Source organism: Aptenodytes forsteri, unplaced genomic scaffold, assembly GCF_000699145.1.
Source record: "Aptenodytes forsteri isolate BGI_AS27 unplaced genomic scaffold, ASM69914v1 Scaffold56, whole genome shotgun sequence".
Lineage (NCBI taxonomy): Eukaryota > Metazoa > Chordata > Aves > Sphenisciformes > Spheniscidae > Aptenodytes > Aptenodytes forsteri.
The window spans coordinates 5,582,413-5,595,754 of NW_008796213.1; the positions used below are offsets into that span (position 1 = coordinate 5,582,413).

General features: G+C 36.3%; 1 protein-coding gene across 1 annotated transcript; it reads left to right on the forward strand.

Annotated features, from left to right (window-relative positions):
- Window positions 1-510: 510 nt before the first annotated feature.
- Window positions 511-10,970, forward strand: DRAM1 (DNA damage regulated autophagy modulator 1). Its single transcript, XM_009288415.2, has 6 exons — window positions 511-582; window positions 1,942-2,084; window positions 5,915-6,092; window positions 7,127-7,185; window positions 8,555-8,647; window positions 10,871-10,970. The coding sequence occupies exons 1-6, from the start codon at window positions 558-560 to the stop codon at window positions 10,913-10,915; spliced, it is 543 nt and encodes a 180-aa protein (XP_009286690.2). The 5' UTR covers window positions 511-557; the 3' UTR covers window positions 10,916-10,970.
- The last annotated feature ends 2,372 nt before the right edge of the window (window positions 10,971-13,342 follow it).

The window sequence follows — 13,342 nt, forward strand, 5'->3', positions numbered from 1 at the left end:
CTTTCCAGCCACTCTTCCCCAAGCCTGTAGTGTTGCATGGGGAAGGTATTCCATTTTCTACATAACATGTATTTTGTGTATGTGATGTTTTTCATATATATGTATGCATGTATGTATGTGTATAAATTTTGTAGATACTCTCACACAGGTGAGGTCTAGCAGGTCAAAGAAATGTCATTTCAGAAATGTCATTTCTAAAATGTCATTTATGTAATCATTTATGTCATTCATGAGCAAAGTATCACTCTCACATCTGCATATTGCATACAGAAAAAGAGGAAATACAGTTTAAATAGTATGCTCTAAAAATATGATTTCTTTCTAAAAAGAAAGATTTGGTACTACAAATGGAGGTTAAGTGTGTGGCAGATGACATTCCAATTTATGTTTAAATGTCTTATGCACATAGCAGCAGTTCACACAAGCTACATTTCTCTTGGGGTTTCATGTGTACATCTCATTTATGGTTCATGGATCTCAATTAACTTTTAATTTCTTTCTCTTCCTGCTTTAGTGACACTGGAACTAAACCTCCAGAGAGCGGTATCTTTGGTTTTATGATTAATATTTCAGCACTTTTAGGTATGTATAAAATACTTGGTTTGAACACAGCAAAGACAGGAAAACTAGCAAAAGCTGTCTGCTTACATTGCAGTCCATACAATATACTGCAGAAAAAGTACTCCACAGTTAAATGCTAGTATCAGATAGACGGAAGTAATATCTAGAGGGCCAGGTCCTTAGGGTCAGTAAGTGCAGGCTTAGAGGCACTTCTGTCTCTTAAGAGCACCTCATCAGTGCAAAGTAGTCAATGCAGCTGGAAATAAAAACTGGAAGAAAGATGGCATAATTACTTTGCAAAAACTGTATCTTTGATGTAGGGAGACATTAGGTTCTAGGATGCTGCAGCAAAGGGAGAACAGTGTTGAAGGAACACCTGGTTTCCTCTGCAAGATGCCTACTCCTCTACTAAATGTCCACTGGCCTTGAATCAGGAAGTTTGGCATTTTCTGTTCACTTCTAGGGGATGGAGGATCAAGAGCTGTGTACCTCTGTATACATGTAGTCCATGAGGGGGGTTGGAACTAGATGATCTTTAAGGTCCCTTCCAACCCAAACCATTCTATGATTCTATGAAAAATCACATTTTACCTTTTCTAAGAGCCTCATTCAGTCACACTATCTTGGTGTGTTTCCTGTGACCTCATAGTGCCTGGACAGTTACCCGATTTATTTTCCCAACTGTAGGTAGACTGAAACTATGTTCTGTGTTACTGAACTGTGGAATCCAGTCTACAGCTTATTATATCCTGAGGAACCATGATCTTCTAATTCCGTAGAGGTGTTTGTCAGGAGTGAACTGCATATTGGGGTCACGTAGGCTGGAATAAAATCTGTGTGTAGTGGTTTGGCGATGCCAGAATTGGCCCAAAAGCTTTGAAAATATTTTCTGGATACACAGCTAGTTATATTTTTTTCTCTTTACATGGTACAAAAATGTATTAATTCTTCAGAGCATCCATTATAAGGAGATGTAGTTCTGGTACAAGACTGCGTATAAGAGCAGAATAAATTCTCCCACTTCCAGCTTATGGTTCATCTCCTGTAACATCTATTCCTAATGTGGAATGCCAATGCCTCTGTGCCTAAAACACACAGGAGAATGGGATTTAAATTAGTGTTTTTCTTGAAGTGATGTGCAGTTATCTCTAGATAGCATTAATGTGCAATGTTTAGACTAAGATAATGTTAAGACAGTTCTATCTGAAAGTAATACATCTGAAATTCACTACCTTTCTTTTTCATCGCAGTAGAGTTAAAGGCAGTATTATTGTATTATGCTTATAATTTTATTCTGTATGCTAATGTGTTACAGGGCAAGGTGTTAAAATGTAAGCAATATATGATCATTGAACAAAATATCTATTTTTTGTTTTTCAGGTGTAATTACAATGTACATCAGATATTTATTAATAGAGAAGCAAAATGAGTCATCGCACTTTGTTAGGTCTTCGTGCAACATATTTTCATTATGTATTGGATTGATGGGCTGTATTGGAATGGGCATAGTTGCAACTTTTCAGGTATGACTGTAAATTTCATATCATAAATGAAACTGAAGTTGTTTTACTAGTTAAAAAATCAAATAGGTAGGAGCGGTTAACATTATCCCAGTGTGGATACTTGGCAAATGGAGTAAGAATGTCTTTCTTGCTCCTGCCTTTTTTCAGGAGCTTTAAAAAGACAGATTTTCTTTCTCCCTATATACTAGATTTTTTGCTTGTACAGTTATGTCAGTAAGGGGTTTTGCGTGTGCTTGTCTTGTAACATGTCTGTACTAGAAAACAACTTAATATAGATGCTTTTGCTGTAAAATTTTTACTATGAAAATTCTACTGTAAAAAAGAATTGCTATTTGCAGTTTAGTTTGCTTACAGTCAGGTAGGACAGAATAAGTCAGACTAGCAGAAACACCTGTATTTTTACCTGAATGATGGCACGCACACTAGCAGCATTTTCTACAGAATAAACTAGACCTATCTGACAGGTTAGAACATTGAGCACAATATTAGCCTTTATACTTTAAGTCTGTAGGAGATGGCATAACAGCATGTTAAATCTTTTGATAGAAACATGTAGAATTACCACTTACTTTGCCAGAAAGGGTAAGGCATCTCATTATAAATTAAAGAAGTCCAGCCCTCAGTGTCTGAAAGAAAATTCAACAGAGAGGAAAAATATTGAAACAGATTATTCTTTTCACCTTTTCTAGTGAGGAAGCGTGTAATAGGGTAGATTCTGACACAAAGAAGTATTAGGACAATTGCAGTAAAAACTTCAGCTGAGAATCAGGTCAAGTTTAATTGGCAGGTAGTTTGAGATATTGCCTTTAAATCTGTAGAAACAGCTGAATTATTTCTTTTGAAGAATCGTCTACTGTGAGGAACATTTTGGTAAATACTGTTGTGCTCACCTGACAACTTACAGATAAATTGAAAATAAAGATTGTCAGGGCTTCAGCAGCCAATACAATTTTGGATGTAATTGACATGGTATTTTCAGACAAAAAACTCTGCCTTAGACTGACTCTTGCTCTTTTTAGTTTTACCTCCAGGCAGTGCGTGTGGATTGCAAACGCTACAGGCACTGCAGTCTATTCTAAGCATGGTATTCTACTTTTAAATATCTGTACTGTTATTGATCAGATTTTTATGTGGCACAAAAAAAAGTTAGATGATGGGGAACAGTGTTGCTTGACTGAAATAGAAGACAAACTCAGCTTCAATGGGGAAAAGACAAATCAGGAATGCAAAATAATTTGAGAGAGTCAGGGAAGCAGAAACTTTGATCCTAAAGTTTCCAAAGGGGCCCCTTGACAGTTATAACATGGGTTCTTATCTAATCTCTGTTGTCTCTCATTGCCTGTTCATAAACTCCTTCCTCATCTAATTTCTCTTTCCTCTGCTTTGACCTTACTTTCCATGTTAAGTGCAGTTTGTAGGAAGGGTTCAGAACACAGTAAGGATCTAATCTAGCTGAGGATCTGACCTAGCAGATTTTTGAGCATGCTTAATTGCACAGGAAGATGGAAATGGTGGCTTGCAAGTCTTTGGTCTTTTAACTGTATAGTGTGCAACTAGTGAACAGTACACTCTTATCCCCATTTACCAGTAGAATATCTGAGACATGAAGAGGCTGTGAGATTTGCTCAAGGTCAGGTGATTGTTTCAGGTCAGGAGACCAAAGCAAAGCTGGAATTAGAAGTTACTTCTTTAGCATTCAGTCTAGTCCCTCTAATCAGTGGGTTATGCAGAAAATTCACATTCATGTGCACTACCTGTTTGTTTCTTAGCACTTATTTTTCCCCAGCAGGTGAGCTAACACCATACCTGAGTACTGTAGTAGAGCTGATTGACACTGTTGGGCATCAGTTCATTCTCTCTTTTCCCAAAGCAAAATACCTAGTTTGTTAAAAAGGTTTCAGTGTGAGATTATACTGGAAATATTTAAGGTTTGCTTTTATTTACTCAAATCTAGTGCCACTTGTGGTGAGTCTTTTAAGTAGCATAATTAGTTGTAAGGAAATTTTTGTCACCCTTTTTGCTTCAAGGTAAGATATGGTAGGTAGCATGGGTTTTTAATGGTATTGGTCTCTGAACATTTAGCAAAAGTGAGAAAGAAGGTGGGAGAAAACACTAGGAGTGTGTCCTCTAAAGCAAAAGAGTTTCTGAGAAAATAAGTAATGGTCATGAATAAGGTGTTTGTTCTCTGTTTTAAATAACACAATGCTTGAAAGACAGATGAAAGACAGTGGAGGGTTAGCTTTAAGAAGATAATTGGATATGGAAGGAAACATCCCGTAGCCCTTAATGAATAAGGCAAAGCGAAAACCCAGGTCTTAGCAGGTCTGGTTTTGCCTGTTAGACTTTACATGTGATTAAAGAGAGATCTTCCTGTCTCTGACTAGGAAGCTTAGGAGGCTTACTGTAGCAGATGTAGCAACATTTCCCAGGTTCTCTAGGGGTTGAGTGTCATGGGCTTTTTAGGGAAGCTGTGGCAGTTTGATAGGAGCAATCATGAGACCCACGTTAGAAAAGCTCTGTATATTGTGTATGGGGCTAAATCAAAAGCCAACAGTTACGCTTGCTTAATGCTTTCCATACCAAATCCTGTCATTCCTATATGGAAGGCAAAAAGTGGGGCAGAGGAGAAGAAAATGCAAGTATAATGAGATGCCACTTAAATACCTGCGTGAGGAACATGCTTTAAAATCTGACAGAACTTAATAAGTCACAGAGAGATAGAAGGGAATGAGTAGATAGAAAAGCACGGGGAAAAATAATTTAAAAGAGCATGTGAACACAATCACCATTACAAGACAAAGAAAACAGTGGCCTCCAGGCAGGAAAGATGTTAAAATATGTAATGAAAGTATATAGATGTGTTTTCATGAATCACTAAAATAGAACTGTAGTAGACCAGATCACAGCACATGTTTTGCTACGCTCTGGTGACAGAAAGGAACTTTAGAGCTAACTTATCTGTCTGATATTGGATTCCAAGGTGGCATAACTTTGTTTTTGTAATTTTTGGAAACATTTAGAATACAATAATTTGTCTTCATCTGTTTTGTTACTGGATATTCTACTTGTTTGTGTTTTAAGGGAGAGAATCTTCCATAGGTAGGGTATTACAAAAATATAGGCCATGAATAGTGATGCTGGAATTTTATACACACTTTCACCTGTTGTGTAACTTGAATAAAAGTGGCTGGTGACATGGGGAAGAGTAAGAGGGCTGGATAATTCAAGAGGCTGACAGTGTAAGACCTTCATATCAAGAGCTTATTTTAGGTAACACTTTTTTTTTAAATATATAACTAATTTTCTGCTGACTTATTTCCTGGAGCCTTGTGGCTGGCCACTGGAGGGTGGGGAACGGAGCTATAGCAGTCACTATTTAGAACAGCTCCCATGAAACTTTACCGTTAGTTAGAGTATGGCCACACAAATGCAGATTAGACTTTAAATGCAAAAGGATGAAAATCTTTGGCAGGGTAAAGGGAAAAAGGAGGTATAGGAACCTCTTAAGAAAAACACAAGCCAGTTCCTGTTTGTGGAAACATTAATTGGTAACAGACCAACTGTTGAACAGCACTAAAATTGATCTACGCTATTATGAGAACATGGGAAAGGACTTTGACCTGGTGGCTTTGGACATGGATAGTTTACCTCTCTGAGCTACTCTTCCTCCATTTTCTTTCATCTTCCCTGTGTAGACTGTTGGGAGAAGGGACTGTTTCCCACTGCTTGTACGTGCCCAGCATAATGTGGCTACCATCTTCTCAGAGCTCATTGGTTCCTACCACTGTACAAATAGTAGCAGCTAACCATTGTGCTGATTCTCTTTCCAGGAGCTGTCTGTTCCCAGTGTCCATGACATAGGAGCTTTGGTGGCATTTGGCTCGGGTGTTGTATACATTACACTTCAGTCTATAATCTCTTACAAGTCCTGTCCACAATGGAACACTTACTTTGTGTGTCACATAAGGATGGCCATATCTGTAATATCATGCATTGCTTTCATTCCCAGTATCCTTTATCCCACGGTTTTCCCTTTATGCGTTCATGATTTTCCTTTTAAGTTAAACCATTGCTGATAAAGGATTAAAATGAGGTTGCAGTCTTTGCTTAGGGCTCTCTAATAATGCATATAGCATGTCAAGACACCATTAATAGCATAAAGATGAGTTTCAGGGTCTTCTAAAAAGCTGTATTTCTTCTTTCAGTGGTATATTTAAATCTAATGCCCCAGTGTTCTTCATAAGATCATATGATAGTAAAACTAGACCAACTTTCCAACCTCCTTCATTTGAAGGAGGGTACGGAGAAAGACCTGCAAAAGGGGGACACCGCTTCTAAAATGAACCTAACAGACAGACATATAAAATACAGTTGGCATACACAAAATTTCTTTCAAGCCTAAGCAGATGCTTTTGATCATGTTGGTTGGTGCTTGGCTTCATTAGATGCCTCCCCTAGAGACACACTCACCACACTTACTGGCTTTCCCCACGGCCTGCTGAAATTAGAGTCATCCCATTGATTTTATTGGTCTTTAGGTGATCTGCCAGAGTTGAAAAGTGGTCGCAGCAGATCATCACATCAGCCAGCCAGCTACAGCCTGCTTTTGGTTTCAGCAGCTGTGAAAGGGCTTTTAAAGAGGGCCCCAGTCCTGAGAGAAAGTTGTACAAATATATCAAGGCACCTATTGTGGACCAATGGAAATCAACATGTTTCCCCTTTGAACAACGCAGGACTCTACTCCCACAGTTCTCAATCATTAATGTGAACTAAGTTTTGGAGTGTCTCCCCTTGCCCTCTGTACTTTGGAAGAACCTTCAAAAACCTTTATTTGTGCAGAAATTTGTTTTGATTGCTGCTATCAGTTACCTTTCAATAATGTGTTTCATTTACTTGTCTTCTTAATACTTTGATTTTATATTCTGGTTGTTCAGGATCTCCTGTGTTACAGAAGCGGGAGGTGGGGTCTTTTTTTGTAAGCAGACGTTTTCACTATTACTCACTAAACTTTTATAGTTTCCTTTACACTGTGTTTTTCCCAGTGATTGTGTTTGCTTCACAAATTTCCATGACAAAAATTGACTGGACACCAGGTGAAAAGGTAAAATCTCATTAGGTAGCCAGCTTACCCTGTATCGTATTATTTGGAGTATGCTGTTATGTTTATCTAAAAGTGTATAGCATTACAAACGCTTCAGAGACTTTAAATAGTACATTATCATGAACAGATTTGTGAAATCTCACTGATTTGTGCAATGCTGGTTTCAAGTTATTTCTTCATTAGAAAACTGTCTGTGGCTTGGGTAAGAAAACTTGTCACGGATGGGTCAATCTTCAGAGAGTTAGACTTTCGTTTTAACCAAGCATTTGAAACTTACCCATAGAACAAATTGTAAAAAAAAAAAAAAGGATATTCTGGAAGTTGTTCTACTTCCTTTTATAGTTGCATTGCTTGAAAATGAACTTCACACATGAAACAGAAGTGGACCAATTTGATTCTTAAGTTTTTGAGGTTTTTTTACAACATTGGTTTTCTCAGCTTTGTCACCATTCTTTATTAAATAGTCTTTACTATTGTGATGAACGTTGGGGGTCTGACCTGAAGCACACTAAAGTCAGTATCAGGTATTTGAGTTGATTTCAGTGTTCTTGGAATGATAACTATGAAAGGTAAGTTTTCTTTTTGGACAAACTTTGCCACATGGAGGTATTCAAAAAACAGGTTAAAAAATGCAGAGAGTGTGTCCTGCTTGAAGAGCTTAGTAAAAGCAAACTTGGCAAATATACTTCAACCAAACAGTGGCAAGGCAGCTGTGAGATAAATCTTCACAAGTTACGTAAACTTAGTAATATCTACCTCTTGAGGTTTTTGTTTTTACTTGAGATGCAAGGATGAGAAAATATTTGCTGAAATGGATGGCATGTTTGTTGATGGCATGTTAAGAAACACTTTACATTCTGTTTGTGTCATATTACATAGATTTTCTATGATGGTCTACTTAAAAACACAGGTCTTGTCAGGAACTGACATACAAGGGTAGCCCTCCATTTTAAAACGTCGGAGAATTTACTGTAAGGGATAGTACTACTGAACTCAGTGGCTCTGAGTAAAAGTTTTGAATATGGGCACTTTGGTACCCTTCACATAAGAACTAAATTTTTTCAGGTGCAAATTATATTCAAGCTATGTTTTGATCTTGTGCTAATTGTAGTTTTCTTGTACTATCTTTTATGTTAGTGGACAAGACATGTTGCTTAATGGAACATATGCAACCTTGATAGATATACTTACCTTTCTGTAAAAACTAAATCTGAATTGACTTTTATACAACAGGGTATTGGGATGATGAGTGGTAAGTCTTAGAATATTTGTTGAATTTACAGAAGGAAACATGTATTTTTATAGCATTCCACAGTTATTTTGTTTAGCTGTTTTATCTGAAAAATTATTTTATGTTTCATCCCATCAGGATTATACTTATCATTTTGTGAGTGCGATCTGTGAATGGACAGTGGCCTTTGGTTTTATCTTTTTCTTTTTAACGTTCATCAGAGATTTTCAGGTTGGTATCTACATATTTTAGCAGTGATTAAGAAGTGCTATGAATTGTATAACAACAAGTGCAATAGAAAATTACCTTTCTTTATCTCAGCTAGATATACCAAAGCTATACAGTAACAAATTTTATCAGTCATAGAACTGATTTCTGTCTACCTAATGAATATTTTTCCCCTGGGTTTTAAAACATAAAGATCAGTTTTATAAACCAGTTTAATAGTTTAATAGGTGTCTGGTCTTGAAAATTATTCAGTACATTAGTATCTTCTACTTACTTAGCAATCTTTTTGTAGAAAGAGGCCCTCTAAAGGTGTCATAATACCAAAATAAATGATGCAACTAAAACTGCATTTCTTTCTACCTGAGGGATTTTATGTAATAATCCAATGCATTTCAACCATAGATGTTTCCTTTCTTTTTAAAAATTACACATTTTGATATACATTCCCTCACAATGTGAAGAATATGAAATATTTTTTGAAAAGTATTGACATGAAAACCTTCTGGTTTGGGTAGCTGGATCTGGTGACGCATCAAGCCTGACTTTAAGGAAGAGAAAATATTAGGTTAGTTAAAAAGAAAACACTTTTATACGATTTGTGAAAGGCATGCCTTGAACTTACTTTCCCAAGCTTTGCCTCGCCAACTCTTGTTTACACAGCATGTTCTAGCTGCAGTGTTTCATGGGGTTTTTGTTTGGTACAGGGACACAAAATGCTGAAAATACCAATGTGCGAGGCTTAACTTTGGCAAAAGAACTTGTAACCAAAATAAAAAAAACATTGCTCATGGCAAGTGCCTTGTGGAGATTTGAGGACAAAACCTCCTGGATATTACTGTAGGCATTAGGAGGATCATGGCCTCCTTATCCTTCTCAGACTTCTGGATGTTTGTTTTCCCCATAAAGTAGTTGGATCTTTGCAAGACTAGGGTAGAGAGCTTAAGGTAGAAAGGCCTGAGAACTGCTGTTTTATACCATAATTACAAAGATGAACTAACTCGGTTGTAATCACAGTAGATGTCATACCCCATACGTAGGTCTTTCATATATACCATTGCCTCACACAAGTCCCAGAAAGTCAAAAACTAGATCCAAGCACTTGCATAACTGTAGAACTAATAATCGAGGTCACATATGCGAGCCAACTGATGCTGTGATAAATTGCTGGAAACCATATCCAGAGTTCGTGGAGGTGGGAAGGGGGGAAAAATAGTGAGAACCCTCTAAGTCCTCTGGCATAAAACCAAAGTTTGACATCAGATCATGTGAAACTTTGTAATTAATTTACTTTCTTCTTCACTTACGTGCTTGCTCAGCATGGAAATGTTTAATACCTATATATAATCTGTACATAACTTTCATAAGCATATACAGAAATCAATTTTCAACTAAGGATTCAGAGTTAACATATGTTTTGCTAACCAATAGCAAACATTTCTACACCTGTTTACTTTTGACTGATGGTACTTAGTAGACCATGGCTGCAGAGCTTTCCCTTATTAAAAAAAAAAAAAGCTAGGTTCTGCAGAACAAAATGCTTTAAAAAAAAAAGTGATTATTCAAAATTACACAATTATCTTAAAGGCATATAACTGCCTTCTAATACTGACAAAAATACTGAAGTACCATTCAGAAATGCATGCATCATTAAATTTACCATTTGGGGGGGAGGTATTTATTGCCAGTCCATCACTCTCTGATGTCTACATGTATGATGGTATCTGTTTTATCAAAAGTCAAACTCTTCCCTTGGAGATACATATTCGCAGACAGTGCTGTAGTCCTCAGAGTAGCTAAATGAGTTGATAAGTCTGGTTCAGATCATAGACCCCAAAGTGTTCAACATTGAAAGTTTAACTATATATAAATATTGTGAACATAATAAATAAGAGAAAGTGATGGAATTAAACTAAATAGAGATGCAGACATTTTAAATTACAGGCTATAAAATAGCATGAAATCCAATGTTAGTGTTTGACAATGACAGAAAGATTTTTTAGATTCTATCCTCTTTTTGTCCTAACCAGTGCTTACAGAAAGCCAAACTATGAATTCAGAAAAGACAACCTCCAGACTCTAAGAAAACTAACCCTTCTTTTTTTTTTAATTTCTCACAGTATGTATTTCACTTAAGTACATTATTTTTGTTTTATCTCCTTGTACTTTATATCACAGAACTGTAAAATTAATTTATCTTAAGCTGATCTTGTTTTATTTTTCTTTGAGAGAGTTTCTTTAAGGATATCAACAGAAATACATGAAGACTCCTGATAGTGGAGGAAATTCTATTTCATATATATGAATATTCTAGGTTTCTTTTTACTTACATAAAATGTTGCAGAGGGACAGGCATTTTCGTAGCTGTATAAAGAACCCATGGCATTAACTCTGCAACATCTATAACAGTGTCCACTAAAACATTTTAAAAACTCGCAGCAATGTTCCTGCTACCTTTTTGCAATATTTTGTAATTTTTATACTGTTTGATATATTAAAAATACTGTAATAGAAGCAATCTGTAGAAGCACTTGAAAGTCATTCAAAGACTTTTGATCTCCTCAGCTCTTCCCTTTTGGACATATCCATACTTTTTCATTTGTTATAGTCTGATTAGTAATGTTAGTTTTAAACTTGAGAAAGTACATTTTGCAAATAGGGAAGTCTAAAGACAATGGAAAACACTAAGGCTGAATTCCTACTCTGTTAAGTTGCAAGGACTGTGGAGGAAGGTGTGAGCAGAAGCGGGCATCTTTGTTTCAAGACTAGAAATTTGCAGTTAGTAGATGGCAACACTATGCTACACATTTCTGGTAGTGGACACTGTATACAAATACAAATCCTAGGAGAAGTTTAAACTATATTGCTTGAAAAATGTTTTCTAATCATCACTGCAATGTATGTTGTAAAAGTCTACCCCTTTTTCCCCTTTATGCACTGCTGGCCATAGGAAGCTTAAAACTGAAGTGGGAATAGAAAGTAAATTTACATTTAGGCACGATCTACTAAAGAGAAATCTTACTGCTACGTGGTTAATACAAAGCAGAAGTTTTCCAGCCTGTGTTTTAACCTACAATGATGGAATGAAGAGGGCCTCCAAAAAGTCATTGGGAGTGAATGGAAAACAAGAAGAGGCACCAGTAGTTCTCAGGTGTTCAGTTACGTGTCTATGAGTATCATATATATATATAAAACTGAAGAAAAAATAATCCCGGAGAGCTTCTGTAGTGAAGACATGGCATATTTGCTGCTATAAACTTACTTCTGTAATGAAAGACTTGGAAAGGAACCAATTGAGAAGTCAGATGTTACAAGTATCTGGAGGCAAAAGGGTCTTTCGTGGACTGATTCACTACCTCCATTTAGTGCGTTAACCACTTGGCTATCAGTCAAGTTCTCTGAAAATTACATTTGCCATGGTCTATCACAGTCTATCACACAGAAATATTGATGATTTTCAGTTGCTGATTTTCCATGAGATAAAACAAATGTGTGTTTTGGAGAGTGGTGTCTTAAGACTAGTCATCTGTTCATATTTCCTTTAATGTGTATTTTAAACTGTATTAAATTCAGCTGTTTCACAACTTAAAGAGTCCACGTTTTCTTTATAAGTTCTTCTAAATAAAAATAGTAAAAATGTTTTTCACTGCCAGATTTGCTTTCCACAGTATTCAGGTTATCTTGCAGAGGTTTATAGTTGCAATCATGTTAAAAATCAAATCTAGTACTAAGTTTATGGCTTACGTCATAAGACTTATGACATAAGTTATTTCAAATGGTATCAGATTTAAGCTCATCAATTTACTAAACCCTTTACATGGATAAAAGAAATTACGTTAACTTGAAGTTCAGCCTTAACTAAAATTAGTGTGTTTTTACAGTGAATCCAAGTACGCTTAAGCAGGAAAAGAATTCTTTGTAGAATAATTCTGTAGAAAGTCACAATAAAGTTCACAAGTTTCAAGGTGAGGGAACCCTAAGAAAGCATTAAATCATCGTCCCAATACAAGGCTCCTGAGACAAGTTCTCACTTATTTAATCTCTTAGTACTCTGTCCTCCTCAAAAGAATCATATCCAGCCTGCCACCCTTTACAGTGCTTACAGTCTGCTAAAGAGAACAAACAGACAAACAAACAAACCAACCTTTTTCAGAGAAAGTGGCTGAACCAAGATAATCTTGTTTGCTGAAATCAACGTGTTAATTCAAGTACCGAAGAACTCCTTCCCATTTTTCTCAGCTTTATCATGATACATTTTTATATGAGTTACATTCATGACCAAAAGAACGCGTCAGCAACAGTTTGCCTTTTATTTAATTTGTTAGGCAAAAACATCGACATGCAGATGGAGACAATGGATTATTACCCTTTCATTTGTACAGTGAGCAACTATTGAAAACACTTTGATTCTTCTCTGGCTCCAGGCAGGTTTTCAGTCAAGATCCTAATTATTTTTTTCAGTTGAAATGAGTTGACAAGATGCAAGCAATTGAAAAAAAAAGTTATTCTCGCAAGGTGTACCATTTTAGCTGTGGGTGACTTTTGTTAAATAATGCTATTTAATTTTTTACAACCAAGTGATCTCTACAGGTTAGTACAGATAATGTCACAGTATGCTTCTGTTGCTTTGCAACAGGCACTTTTTTCCTATATTTTCACATTTCTTAGCAACAAGAAATAGCTATTTTTTCTTGGGAGCTA

Excerpts from the sequence above, each read along its gene's own strand:
- DRAM1 (XM_009288415.2), top strand. The coding sequence starts at position 558 with ATGATTAATATTTCAGCACTTTTAG. Across the intron at positions 583-1,941 it reads TAATATTTCAGCACTTTTAG|GTGTAATTACAATGTACATC; the intron begins GTATGTATAAAA and ends TTTGTTTTTCAG. Across the intron at positions 8,648-10,870 it reads CGTTCATCAGAGATTTTCAG|AGAGTTTCTTTAAGGATATC; the intron begins GTTGGTATCTAC and ends TTTTTCTTTGAG.